General features: G+C 41.6%; 2 protein-coding genes across 2 annotated transcripts in view; both read right to left on the reverse strand.

Annotated features, from left to right (window-relative positions):
• Positions 1-466, reverse strand: part of phf19 (PHD finger protein 19) — a 127,540-nt gene extending 127,074 nt beyond the window's left edge. Inside the window, exon 1 of the mRNA XM_060932351.1 lies at positions 283-466. The gene's annotated coding sequence lies outside the window, so the exon portion shown is untranslated. The remainder of the gene's footprint in view (positions 1-282) is intronic.
• Positions 467-7,022: 6,556 nt separating this feature from the next.
• traf1 (TNF receptor-associated factor 1) overlaps positions 7,023-14,549 on the reverse strand; it is a 61,269-nt gene continuing 53,742 nt past the window's right edge. Inside the window, exons 9-10 of the mRNA XM_060930909.1 lie at positions 12,900-13,048; positions 7,023-7,893 (exon numbers count right to left, since the gene is read on the reverse strand). Of these exons, the coding sequence (XP_060786892.1) occupies positions 7,675-7,893; positions 12,900-13,048 (368 nt within the window). The 3' untranslated portion in view covers positions 7,023-7,674. The remainder of the gene's footprint in view (positions 7,894-12,899; positions 13,049-14,549) is intronic.

The raw sequence follows: 14,549 nt of genomic DNA on the forward strand, positions 1-14,549 counted from the left end.
ACAATTCGAAGGCAAGCTCGAAAATATCTGACAAGTTTTAAAACTAAATCGTTTTTAAATCAGCTAAAGGAAGTGAAGTTTTCTCAGGAAGAGTTGTAGAAGTAATAATAATCAGAATAAAAAGCATTGAGTGCGACACTGTACTGTACTGTACCGCGTTTACATCCACACTTCCAGCAGCATTCACTCGGAACCCAGGTACAGGTTCCGTTCGGCTAGCTGATGGACTGATAAAACAATAATTAAAACCAAATAATTTAAAAAATTGTTTTATTTCATTACCGTGTGGATTCCTCTCCTCTCCTCTCTTCTCCTCTCCTCCTCTTCTGTGGGGGATAAAATGCTCCTTCTGTGCGTAAAAAAAAAATAAAATAAAATATCTTGGTGCGATATTTCCATCCGCTAACCTACAAGTTTTCTTCAGCTTCAGCTGGACGCGCAAACAGACTCAGTGCAAGTCGCCATTTTTTCACCTTTTCCCGCGAATCGTTTACGTTTTGCTTATGTAATTAACATCGCCCCCTCCGTCATCAACACACCGGAAGTACCGCCGCTCATATCCTAGATCGGCTGCGTTCCGAACCGCGTACTCGAGCACTACTTTACGTAGGCTAGAAAGCGAGGACGCCGCTTGAGTACTCACAGTGCTGTCGTTGCCCTCGTGCGCACTACTTAGTGGCTGTAAACACGGATTGGGATGCAGCCTGAATCTATATCAACTGCGCATCAAGAGAATGAATACAGTCATGCCATAGGGTTTCATGTATTTTGTGCTTTTTAGGACAAATTATGTTATTTTATTATTTCTATATCATCAGGTCAGTACAAAAACATTTATAGGTTGTTTTTTTTAAATCACAAATCTCAACGTGACAGAAAAAAATGTTTATGTCAGGAAAAAGCAGTATATAGAAAAAAACCTTTATTTGTCAAGCACAGTGAAATATAACCCATCTGAAGCAGTGAACACATGCAGAGCGCCTGGGGAGCAGTCAGGGGTTCGGTACCTTGCTCAAGGCCACTCCACATCAACCTAACTGCATGTCTTTGGACTGTAGGGGAAACCAGAGCAAACCCACGTGGAGAACATGCAAACTCCACACAGAAAGGCCCTCGCCGGCCGCTGGGTTCGAACCCGGAACCTTCTTGCTGTGAGGCGACCGTGCTAACCACTACACCACCGTGCTGCCCATATGACTGTATGTAATGGGTTTTGGTGCAAAATGAAGAAGCAAGTGTGACAAATGGCCCTTTTCCACTACCCTTTTTCAGCTCGCTTCAGCTCACTTCAGCCCGACACGGCTCGCGTTTCGACTACCAAAAACCAGCACGACTCAGCTCGTTTCAGCCCTGCTTAGCCCCTAAAACTCGCACCGTTTTGGAGTGGGGCTGAAGCGAGCCAAACCGTGCCGAGTGAGGTTGGGGGCGTGAGCAGACACTCCCCTGTGCACTGATTGGTGAGGAGGCGTGTCCTCACATGCCCACACACGCCCCGCGAGCGCGCTGGGATCTGTAAACACCGCAAACCCGGAAGAAGAATAATTACGAATTACGAGAATTTCTGAAGCCTTATGCGCCTCGCCTCATCTATACGCTCTTGCCAGTATCTGTTGGCGTTGTAGGTGACAACAAGCCACAGCACCAAGACCAGCAACACTAACGACTCCATGTCCTCCATGTTTATTGTTTACTATTCGGGTCGTGAGACTACCGCTTAAAAGCTCACTGAATCAGTGACATACAGAGCATCGTGGACGAGTTCGCGGAGCGCAAGGCTCGTCGTATGCCCTTCAAATAATGCGCGCAGTAGGCTATTGATGTTTTATTATGAGCCATGTACAGTATGTCGCCTAATGTTTTTTTGTTTCTGAGTTACATGTTCGTTTGAAGGACTTAATGTGCACCCCGTAGTGTTGAAATTGGTAAACACAGTGCATTCAGTGAGGTTTGCACCGCCCTCCTTTTATTTCTGACTCTTCCTGTCACCGTTGCAACCTCTGAGCGCTCATTCGCATGCCCTTCAAATAATGTGCGCTATTGATGTTTTATTATGAGCCATGTACAGTATCCTAATGTTTTTTGTTTCTGAGTTACATGTTCGTTTGAAGGACTTGATGTACTAAATAACATATAGTTGCACCCGGTAGTGTTGAAATTGGTAAACACCGCAGTTGCGGACATTTTGTAGCCTAAAATGATGTTATGATAAGCTTTAATAAAGGGCCCGGTCATTTGCCCCGCCCCCGGCCCGGCTCTGACTTGTTCCGCCACTGTCACTGATGTCACTGTTTGCGCTGCTTAACAACATCACCTGACGTCCACCCACTTTCGCTAACTCCACCCAATGTGTCCACCCACTTCCAGCCAGCACGGTTCAGCGCGGTTGTAGTCGAAATGCAACTCCAACAGCCCCGCTCAGCTCGACTCGGCACGGCACGGCTCAGCCGCGTTTGTAGTGGAAAAGCGGCAATAGTGTCCAAAAGAACTTGTGGCTGGTTCTGCAAGATCTCATCTCATCTGTAGCCTCTTATCCTGTTCTACAGGGTCGCAGGCAAGCTGGAGCCTATCCCAGCTGACTACGGGCGAAAGGCGGGGTACACCCTGGACAAGTTGCCAGCTCATCACAGGGCTGACACGTAGACACGGACAACCATTAGGGTGCATCAGTTGCCCTCACTTTCATATAATCTGATGCATTTTTGTTTGGGTGTTCCTTTTCACCAATAAAGACATCCTGTAAAATTTTTTGACTATATTCAAAAGTCTAATGGTGGCACCATGAGGTTCATTTTTTGCCAAAAACCGCTTATTTTATGTTTTCGCGTAAGGTTTGAATCATAATGTTGGATTCCATTTATTGATTTCTTGTGACCCAGAGATCATGTTAAGAACCTTTGCAAGGGATTGAGAAGCATTAATGTGATTCATAATACATTTGTATTGTTTAAAAGTTGTTGAACAATGATTCAATGAACAGCTAAAACTCAAACTGTGCTTGATAATATATTTAGAATATGTACTAAAAATGTGTATCTAAGATATTTGGTATACTCTATAAGGTGCCATAATGTTTCATGAAAAGTGATCAAAATTTTGTCATAAAAGTCATAAAATAGCAGCTTTTTCCATAACTTTGAGCTCCTGGTGCCACCATTAAACTTTTGAATTTTGTCAAAATATTTCACCCAGTGTGTTTTCTTACCAAAAGGAACATAAAAACAAAAATGCATCATGATCGGAAGAACTTTTCATTTTAGGGGGCAACTGATGCACCCTAACAACCATTCACGCTCACATAGAGTCACCAATTAACCTAACCTGCATGTCTTTTGGACTGTGGGGGAAACCGGAGCACCCGAAGGAAACCCACGTGGACAACATGCAAACTCCACACAGAAATGCCCTCGCCAGCTACGGGGCTCAAACCCGGACCTTCTTGCTGTGAGGCGACAGCGCTAACCACTACACCATCGTGCTGCCCCAGTTGTGCAAGATGCTCAGTAAAATAAAACTGCACTCATTGTACCTGAGACGACTTTTTTTTTTTAAGCAAAGGGTCATCTCAGATTAAATATCGGCTTTGTTTCATTTATGGCTTACTGCTGTTTAGAGTATTTTTTAATGTGGAAATATTTAATTTCTTTCATTATTTCTGAAGGCGTCTTTGCTCGACAGCATTTCTTTCCATGTGCTTAAGACTTTTCCAGTGCACAGGACTGTCCAGCCATCCAGCCATCATCTGTAGCCGCTTATCCTGTTCTACAGGGTCGCAGGCGAGCTGGAGCCTATCCCAGCTGACTACGGGCGAAAGGCGGGGTACACCCTGGACAAGTCGCCAGGTCATCACAGGGCTGACACATAGACACAGACAACCATTCACACTCACATTCACACCTACGGTCAATTTAGAGTCACCAGTTAACCTAACCTGCATGTCTTTGGACTGTGGGGGAAACCGGAGCACCCGGAGGAAACCCACGCGGACACGGGGAGAACATGCAAACTCCACACAGAAAGGTTCTCGACCAAGCAGCAGGTTCGAACCCAGAAGAGGCGACGGTGCTAACCACTGCACCACCATGCCCATCATTATTATTATTATTAGTATTCCTCCTCCTCTTCCTCCTGCATTGTTGCACAGTACAAAATTGTGGTGACAGTGTACTGGAGTTTTCAGCTATCTGTCAAGTCGGAACAAGGGCACTTAATTATATGAATAATTAAGTGTATTTTAAACAATGAAGGGTGCTAATAATTGTCCAACAGACTGTATAACAGTTATGTATCATGTAAAGGTGGGCGATGTGAATTTTAATGACGACAAATTTTCAGAGACCACCACAAGGATCCAATTTGTATCATTCTGACCAAGGTTGCATTATCACAGTTTCCCAAAAGTTTATCATTTCTTTTTTTTTTATCAGATGGTCGACGATGTATACAACTTCGATTTCAGTCCTTATCCTTTCTGCTTGTTGGGCAAGTTTTGCCTGGTGTACAAGGTGCTTTCAGTCCACGGTGCTCAGCGTTCTTGACAGACCGAAAATGGGGAGGGGGGGGAGATTATTATTATTAGTAGTAGTAGTTGTAGTATCTGGCCCATCTTGGGAACACTGGACATGAGGCAGAACTGGGATACTGGAAATGCCTGGTATATCAGTCATCAAGCATTGATATGCAATTTGTGTACTGGCAGTAAATACCATTCCGTAAACTCCTTTTTCTTCAAGCAAACCTCATCATAAGAAATTTTCAGAAATGTTGGATCGGAGTTGTTCTCCAAAATGTATTGTCCTCCTAAATTCCACAGAGCTGTGGATAATTCCACACCTCAGGCCCGTTCTAATAATGTCATGTGAGTAATATTATTCCAGTAATATTTGTGTAATCATTTTACATTCTTTTTGCGTTGTTGGATGAGATGTAGCTTTTCCTGAATGACTCATAATGTCATGACTGTTATTTATGCCATTACCATACGCTTACTACTGGGATATTAATCATCAACCACTGATGTGTAATTTGTGTTTTGACAGCAAATACCATTCCATAAGTACCTTTTGGGACAAACAAAACTGGCTTTGAAGCTTTGGCTGAAAGGTTAGAGAAACAGCTTTGGGACCAAAAGGTGGCCGGTTCGATTTCCTGGACCAACAGGAATGGCTGAAGTGCCCTGAAGCAAGGCACTTGGCCCCAAAGTGCTTCTCTGGCTGCTCCGGGTATGTTGTACGTCGCTCTGGATAAGAGCATCTGCTAAAGGCCATTAATGTGATGTAATATGAAGACAGTGTAGGTAGGTCGCAAAAAAAAGTCAGATTTGGACATTTTTTACTTTATATGGTTCAGCAAACTACTTCAGTTTTCCTGAATTGAAATATATCTCCATTTTGCCCATATCTCAACCACTAGGAAAGTCTGGTTACTGTCAAAAGTGAAATATGCAGAAACTGCATTTAAAGGTTTAATTCCAGTTCCACTGAAAGATGCCTAGCTCTACATTTATAAACTAATCTACTCCTGGACCACTGCGAGTTGGCCAAGTTGTTAGCATGTCCACCTCTCAACTGGGCAATCCTGAGTTCTTCTGGTGGTTGGATTATACCAAAGACCATCATAAAAATTATACCTACTGGCATCTGGCAAGGCCACAATACAGATGTGAGGAGGGAGTCAAACTCTTGCGGTTACCAGAGGACTGAAACCCCACTGTAACCCCAGCTATGTAATAGGAGAGAGGCCGAGGGCTATAGAAACGGAGATCGGTGCCACCCAAATGTACCTTTCCTGGCCACACAAGGCCAGGAAAGGTACATTGGGTTGAAACGGAGATTGGTGCCACCCAATGTACCTTAAGGGCCTGGAAACTGCTTGGGAAGACTAGATCCTTGCATGGGATGGGCTTTGACTCATGAACCACTCTTACTTCTGCTGACTTTATCGAACTGGCCTCATTTTTTAGATGTGATCTTGGCAGGACAATACCAAGGCAATGTGAGAAAATTCATTCGTTCATGAATTCAATTTCTATACCACTTATCCATTCCAGGTCGCAGGTAAGCTCAGCTGATATCAGGCAAGAGGTGGGGTACACCCTGCACAGGTCACCAATCTTTCACAGGGTTAACACACAGCCATTTTCATACTCACATTCACACCTATGGGCAATTTTGAGTTGACTGAAGTTGCAGGTCTTTGAACAATGGGAGGAAACCCACACAGGCATGAGGAGAACATGCAAACTCTATACAGAAAGGCCCCCGTCAACCAGCAGTTTCAAACCCAGAACCTGGTTTCTGTGTGGTGCATTGGTGTGCTCACCAATGTACCACCGTGCCACTTTGTAGGTTTGAAAACCTACAATCTAAATAAAAGCATTTCCACAACATTTTGGTCAAATAAGTAGAATTAATATTGGCAGCAAAACATTGTTTTGATCCAAACTCAGGTTTTTTGTTTGTTTGTTGGATTTTTTTCTTCAGAATTAAGATCTAGCACCTTCCGACAGCTTGTTCAACCCATCACACATCACAGTGCTGCCATGCTACCATTAATGTAACTAACCCCAAAAGATTGTTAATCCAAACTGATTGATCATGAAAATCAAATAAATGATTTGTCCAAGAACAGCTCCCTGTTTCTAGGGTTTTTCATCACCATATCCCCGAACAGGATTATGGGATATCCAAGCACTCGATCTGGATGTGACCCTTAAGTCTTCGTACCTCAATAATGTAATGGAGCATTCATAAGAAGATGAAATGTTCCTGAAAAAAAGAAGTCGTCATATTCAATTCTGAGTAAAATAACTAATTTTATTTCTTTTTTAGTAATTATGCAAAAAATATTAAATACAAAATTGTAACTTTTTTTTAAAATCACTGTGAACATAGAAAGAGTTTGTGTACAAAAATGTCAGAAATCATTTAAATATGAAATCTTCAAACTATGTCCAGGTATTCCTGAACAAAAAAAAAAAAATATATATATATATATATAAAAAAAAAAAGATAGAAGTAATTTAAATGGCATGCAAATCATTCGACCTGCAAATCATTATGGTTTGACGATATGCATTTAAAAAAATAATAACTTACGTCGAACTGGGTGATATGACAACATAATCTGGATATTGTGCTCATGTACAGTAGGTCATTAAACATTTTCCTGAGAAAAGGAAGCTCCTTAGTACGAGTTAAAGCATGTGACTCCATTGATAAATAATATTTATTTATTATAATATATATTTCTTAGTTATATCGCTTCTGTATCAAAAATTAATTGAATAATTTTCAAGTTAAATCATTTATTTTTCTAGGCATTAAATAACAGTGTTACATAACAGAAACCATGTTTTTTTTTCCTCAAAATTGTTTTGCTCAGACTTTATGCATCATGAAAATGTCTTTAAATCACACATCACAGCTATAAAATCAGTCCTTTTATTGTACGCTAAATCAAACGAGAAAAAAAATAATAATTATAATAATACAGCCATAACTCATCCTAATTCACCTCTTGAGATTGCAATTATGTCGACTCGACTACAGCACTTAACTACATTTTAGGTGAAGCATCAAAAGAATGAGCACATTTTGTCACCCAAAAGCAAGATTTTCAGCAATAGCAGCCCACTCAACATGACATCAGTCCCTTTTTCCTCAGCGGCATCATCATTCAGGATGAATTGTCCACCACACACTTGATAAAAAGCGTGTCATCTTTGCAGTATGCATGCTTCGGGGAGCGTATCCTGGACAGAGGGCAGAAGAGAGGGCAGCCGCTGGCTACGTTCATCTCAGAGACGGGTCGTTGGAACGACACGGACAAGAGGTCGGGACGGAATGTGTCGATTACATGCTCTCTTTGGTTCTGGTCAATGAGGAAGAAAGTCACCTGGAAAGATGAAGAAGGCTGTCGTTATATCAGACTGTCGGGAATGATTAAGCTTTTCCAGTTGTGCCATTTCACCGAAAATAATATCATAATATATCAGGCTCAGTGACAAGAGCTCCACTTAAATCAAGACTTTAAGATGTAATGTATAAATATGTTATTTACATGAGACCAAATACCAGCAAGTAGTTTTACACTAGCATGTCTGGGAAAACCTGTTGGAATATCACTGGAGTTGAATTCTGGCAAGCAGCCAAAAATAATCAGATTTTAGTCAAAATATGGATTTTTTGCCAATAATACACTTTGGCATCGCTATGTAAAGAATAACACATGACTAACAAGGCTCTAACCACATGGTCTGGAGTGTGTTAGTCCACTTATATCACGACATACCACAATCGCAACGTTTAATTTATTAATGAATGACACATTATAGATGGGGCGGCACGGTGGTGTAGTGGTTAGCGCTGTCGCCTCACAGCAAGAAGGTCCAGGTTCGAGCCCCGTGGCTGGTGAGGGCCTTTCTGTGCGGAGTTTGCATGTTCTCCCCGTGGGTTTCCTCCGGGTGCTCCGGTTTCCCCCACAGTCCAAAGACATGCAGGTTAGGCTAACTGGTGACTCTAAATTGACCGTAGGTGTGAGTGTGAATGGTTGTCTGTGTCTATGTGTCAGCCCTGTGATGACCTGGCCACTTGTCCAGGGTGTACTCCGCCTTCGCCCGTAGTCAGCTGGGATAGACTCCAGCTTGCCTGCGACCCTGTAGAACAGGATAAAGCGGCTAGAGATAATGAGATGAGACATCATAGATTTTATGGCTTTATATTTAAGATTTAACATTCTGGGACATCCGTGAGACAAGTTGAAAGCTTACAGTCCTCTGTCCTAAAGACTTTATACTGAGCTGGGAATCTGTGCAAAGCAACAAGACTCCTTCCATATTTTATATGGGTCGGATGGGCAAGGATGGGTCGTGGCTCACTCCTTTGTTCCAAAATTTGTGACAGAATGTTTAGTCAATTCAAAAAGAACATTTCTCAATGCAAGATTTTAGATCTTTTTTTAAAATCTATACTACATAGATTTTCAGGGAATTCGGAGACATCTCAGCACGCAACGCCTCGGTCTCACATAGCCAGAATCACTTCACGGTAGACACCGGTGGGCCATCTGGGGGTCAACGAACACGTGTTCTGGGCCCTTCCATTGGAATACGTGAAAGCCAGGGAACTACCTAGATAACTGGGAGGGCGTGGTTTCCATCCCGGGAAAGTTTGGTCATGTTGAAAATTGTTGTGGTTTGAGTGCCAGATGAATTCATTTGTCACAACCGTGAAGGCATCCATGAGCATCCTTGAGGCACACGTGAGGCTTACATGGGCTAGCGGCAATTACTGTAGCATTCGGTCACAACCATTGAGTTGAAAATGTTCACAGAACAACATTCTGCAGAAAGTGAATAGTTTGCCGAGATAAGGCAACGTCTCTTCCTGGGAAGTCCATGCTTATTTCAGCAGGACAATGCCAGGCCTCATTCTGCATGGACTACAATAGTGTGGTTTCGTAGACACAGAGTGCGTGTGCTTGACTGGCCTGCTGCCAGTCCAGATCTGTCTCCTACTGAGAATGTATGGTGCATCATGAAGAGACGAATTGGACAACGGCAACCACAGACATTCATCAAGCAAGAATGGACAAAAATTCCAGTTGCAATACTGCAGCAATTAGTATCCTCAGATCCCATACAATTAAAAAGTGTTATTAAAAGGAAAGGTGATGTAACGCAATGGTAATAATGCCTTTGTACCAACTTTTTTGAGCGTGTTGCAGGCATCAAATTCTAACTTTGTTTATATTTAGAAAATACAATTAAGTTGGCCAGGAAAACTACTGGAAATCTTTTCTTTGTACTTTTGTCAGTTAAATAAAGTTTCAAGTGAATTAATAAAATCACAGGTTTGTGTTTTTATTGTATTTTGGAAAATATCCCAACTTTTCTGGAAATGGGGTTTGTATTAATTATCAGTCTTGGATTATGTCAAGCGAACGTCCCTAGATATGAACAGTTACTACAGAAACCCATTATAACCAATTAAAATGAGTGCATTTAAATTAACCTATTGTTCATGTTACAGCCAAAACTACTGTCCAAACTGTGCTGTTTGACCAAAATGATGGACAATTTCTGACCAATCAGATTCAAGAATTCAACCACACTGTGGTATTCTATCCACATTCACTGGATATGAGCAATCGTGTGCTCTGATTGGCTATTCTACTACGAGGCTATCAGCTCATATACCGTGAGCAGAGAAAAACAAAATGGCGGCGCGTGTCGCTGAACCAACCAAGGATGAAATAAAGACTCTACTCGAAAACGAAACCCCCAAAAAATGCCCAAAAAAGCCAACAAAATATGGAATGAAAGTTTTTGATGGTAAGACCATATCTTTTTTTTCAATAATTATTATAGCATTTTTCACAAATTTATACGGTCATTTCACCAGTTTGTTTACATTCTTCATCTTTCAGCGTTAAAATTTGTTGAATTTTTTTAGACTGGTTCAAAAGCTCAAAGAAGTTTATAACTGAAATTTCTCATCTCATCTCATTATCTCTAGCCGCTTTATCCTTCTACAGGGTCGCAGGCAAGCTGGAGCCTATAACTGAAATTTCCAAGGAATAATTAAATAAATGTCTAAAAAGTTATTCTATACTTCGGCACGACAGCAAGACGGCACTTTCTTCAAAAAACACTAAAAAAAAGTCAATTCGTGCTAGCCTGGGCCCGCCCATCCTAAGTGTGACGCAACACGGGGGGCTGTTGCGAACTTAGTCTGGCCAGGCAGGCTATCTACAGCATTTCCAAGCTCCCGAAAAATCGGGAACCAATCAACTTTGAGCATCTCCAACGGCCCTGGGTAGAGGCGTGTTCAAGGCAGTGACGTAGTAGAACTGCGACCGGAAGCCATAGATTGTTTACAGAATCTATGCCGGAAGCGCTTCATTCACTAGAAACATTACGAACATGGAGCAGCGGCAAGCCTTTGACACAGCGGTAGATGCTGTATTGAAAGCATTCAACGGGAAGTTCTCATTGAAAACGGAGCAAAGAGCAGCCTTGGAGGTATTTATTGAAAGGAAGGACGTTTTCGCCTTGCTCCCGACCGGCTTCGGTAAGAGTTTAATCTACCAGTTAGCCCCACTGGTAGCCAAATCAATGGGGCTCAGCGAGAATCCTATCATTGTGGTCATCTCGCCTTTGATCGCGCTATTATCGTCCTCTTCCTCTTCAGCTCCTCCTTCTTCTTCCTGTTACTCAAGCAGTTTCCGTCGCGTCACATACGTCAGAGGAAAGAGTGATGTGATTGGTTTAAGCTTCGTCACAGCCTTTTCTGGCTTTGACCAGTAGCAAACGGAGGCATTTCAGGGAGGCGGGTCAACCACGCGCTTTGGGAAACGGTTGGGCTTAATATCTATGCCAGACCAAATGCTCGCAGAGCTTTGAAGTTGCGTTAGCCAGACTAAATTCGTGCAGCCATCGATAGGTTTTTAAGAAATCCGCCTTAGCGGAAATGATTTTGTCTGATGTTTTGTATAAAGTTTTTATTTATCAAATTTGCAAAAAATAAAAATGTTTTGTTTCTCAAAATCCAGTGAATGTGGATATAATAAAGTGTGTTACGCTACTCAATATCGTCGTACATGGCTTATAGCCGACTCGGCGCTACACATCTCGTCAGCTATCAGCTCATGTACGACTCGATTTTGTGGAATAACTGTTAATTATACATGTTTTCGTTTACTTTTTGTTCTTCCTGCAAAGATCACTTGAGGTAAAGAGCCAGTTTAACTAACACAGTGATTAAAAAAAATAATAATTAAAAAAAATAATAATAATAAATGTTGATTTGCCTTTAACAGCACGTCCCACATTGCTTATACTACAGCAATTTGCCAACACGAACATCTCATCTCATCTCATTATCTCTAGCCGCTTTATCCTTCTACAGGGTCGCAGGCAAGCTGGAGCCTATCCCAGCTGACTACGGGCGAAAGGCGGGGTACACCCTGGACAAGTCGCCAGGTCATCACAGGGCTGACACATAGACACAGACAACCATTCACACTCACATTCACACCTACGGTCAATTTAGAGTCACCAGTTAACCTAACCTGCATGTCTTTGGACTGTGGGGGAAACCGGAGCACCCGGAGGAAACCCACGCGGACACGGGGAGAACATGCAAACTCCGCACAGAAAGGCCCTCGCTGGCCCCGGGGCTCGAACCCAGGACCTTCTTGCTGTGAGGCGACAGCGCTAACCACTACACCACCGTGCCGCTCGCCAACACGAACATTGTTTTATTATTAAACAATAATAACAACATACTTATCTAAAGAGAAACATATTCCAGGAAAGTTGGTCGTTTTCAAAACTAGATCTCGTAATCCAAAATGTTCAAAATTTCTCCACATATAGTGATTAAGAGTATGAAAAAGATGACTGTGTACCTGCACGAACCTTATTGAGGGTCAAAACTTTGGGCTCAAATTATTAAAATCACAGATGTGTCAGTAAGAATTTTATAGTTCCAAGGTCTGGAAATACATAGTGATGACGAGAAGTTTTCATTTTAATTAAATTTCCATTAGGGTCTGGATTTTTTGGAGCAGTCATATGAAAACTGTGTTTGTGCCAGGGCACGCTGACCTGTTTTGCTGTGTCAACTGCAGCCACAGCAACAAGATTTGTATTCAAATCGAGAGAAGAGAGTCCAGTCAAGAAATTCATAATAATCCTGTAGGGAGCTCTAGTTACTGGATCTGATGTTGGTTTTGGGTGATACATCATTGTAAGGAGCAGGTATTGTGCCTTCCATAATTATTGGAACCCCTTGTAAAAATTAGTAAAAAGTGTGAAATCCACCTTTTGGTAGAATAGCTTCATCTCACACTGAAAAAAAAAAAATTCATTGAAGAATGAAAAAGAAACTCATTCTTACCTTGTGTTTGAAAGGCCATGAGAGAAGTGGGTCATACTCTCCTTTCATAATCACGAAGAAAAGAGAGATGTGTGTCCCTTTCCCGAGTCCGTCTCCGTTCATGTATAGCCTCATGCACACTTTAAATCCATACCTGGATGTATAGAAGGCTAAAAAAAAAAAAAAAAAAAACAGAGCAATACATTGTAATAAATAAATTAGAGCCTTGTATATTATATAACTCAAAAAAACATAAGGCACAATAAGTGTAAGAGACATAATCGACTGTAACGTTTATCTTTTCAAGACATAATAGACCGTAATATGGTTTGACTGTATTAATACTTATGTGCCGTTTTGCTTTTCTTGGATTTTGTTTGACTTATGATTGCAGGTCAGTTATCAACTCAAAGTTGATTCTTTTCTTATAACGGCATGTCCCAAAGTCTTTCATTCCTAACATTACATACCACAGCAATTTAACACTTTTTTATTCATCAAAAAAAATGACATTTTACCTTTTTAACCCTCAAGCGACCGAGTGGGGTCATTTATGACCCCAGGCGTATAATTGTGTGTGCAGTTTTTATACACTTGATTCGAAAAATATTTCCTACCATGAGTTTGTCAGTTAACTTGTCCTACAACTGTTCATAGGTTTTTGCAGGGATCGGCTGAATGGTGTGGCAAGAGTAATGAAAAACTGAATTGACCCCGGAAAGAAGCATCGGATTTCTTGCAGTAATTCCTTATCACATTTTGCTTTTACCAACTACTTATCTGTATGTTGTACTTTTGTTGCAGTGAACCATGGCAAGCACACCAACCCTGTGTCCGAAATCACTCCCTCTTTACTAAAGTTTGTGAACCCTTTAGAATTTTCTATATTTCTGCATAAATATGACCTAAAACATCATCAGATTTTCACACAAGTCCTAAAAGTAGATAAAGAGAACCCAGTTAAACAAATGAGACAAAAATATTATACTTGGTCATTTATTTATTGAGGAAAATGATTCAATATTACATATCTGTGAGTGGCAAAAGTCTGTGAACCTCTAGGATTAGCAGTTCATTTGAAGGTGAAATTAGAGTCAGGTGTTTTCAATCAATGGGATGACAATCAGGTGTGAGTGGGCACCCTGTTTTATTTAAAGAACAGGGATCTATCAAAGTCTGAGCTTCACAACACATGTTTGTGGAAGTGTATCATGGCACGAACAAAGGAGATTTCTGAGGACCTCAGAAAAAGCGTTGTTGATGCTCATCAGGCCGGAAAAGGTTACAAAACCATCTCCAAAGACTCCACCAATCCACAGTCAGACAGATTGTGTACAAATGGAGGAAATTCAAGACCACTGTTACCCTCCCCAGGAGTGGTCGACCAACAAAGATCACTCCAAGAGCAAGGCATGTAATAGTCGGCGAGGTCACAAAGGACCCCAGGGTAACTTGTTTTGTGGACGGATGAAACCAAAATAGAACTTTTTGGTTTAAATGAGAAGCGTTATGTTTGGAGAAAGGAAAACACTGCATTTCAGCTTAAGAACCTTATCCCATCTGTGAAACATGGTGGTGGTAGTATCATGGTTTGGGCCTGTTTTGCTGCATCTGGGCCAGGACAGCTTCCCATCATTGATGGAACGATGAATTCTGAATTATACCAGCGAA

This window comes from Neoarius graeffei, chromosome 10 (genome assembly GCF_027579695.1).
Source record: "Neoarius graeffei isolate fNeoGra1 chromosome 10, fNeoGra1.pri, whole genome shotgun sequence".
In the NCBI taxonomy this organism is placed as follows: domain Eukaryota; kingdom Metazoa; phylum Chordata; class Actinopteri; order Siluriformes; family Ariidae; genus Neoarius; species Neoarius graeffei.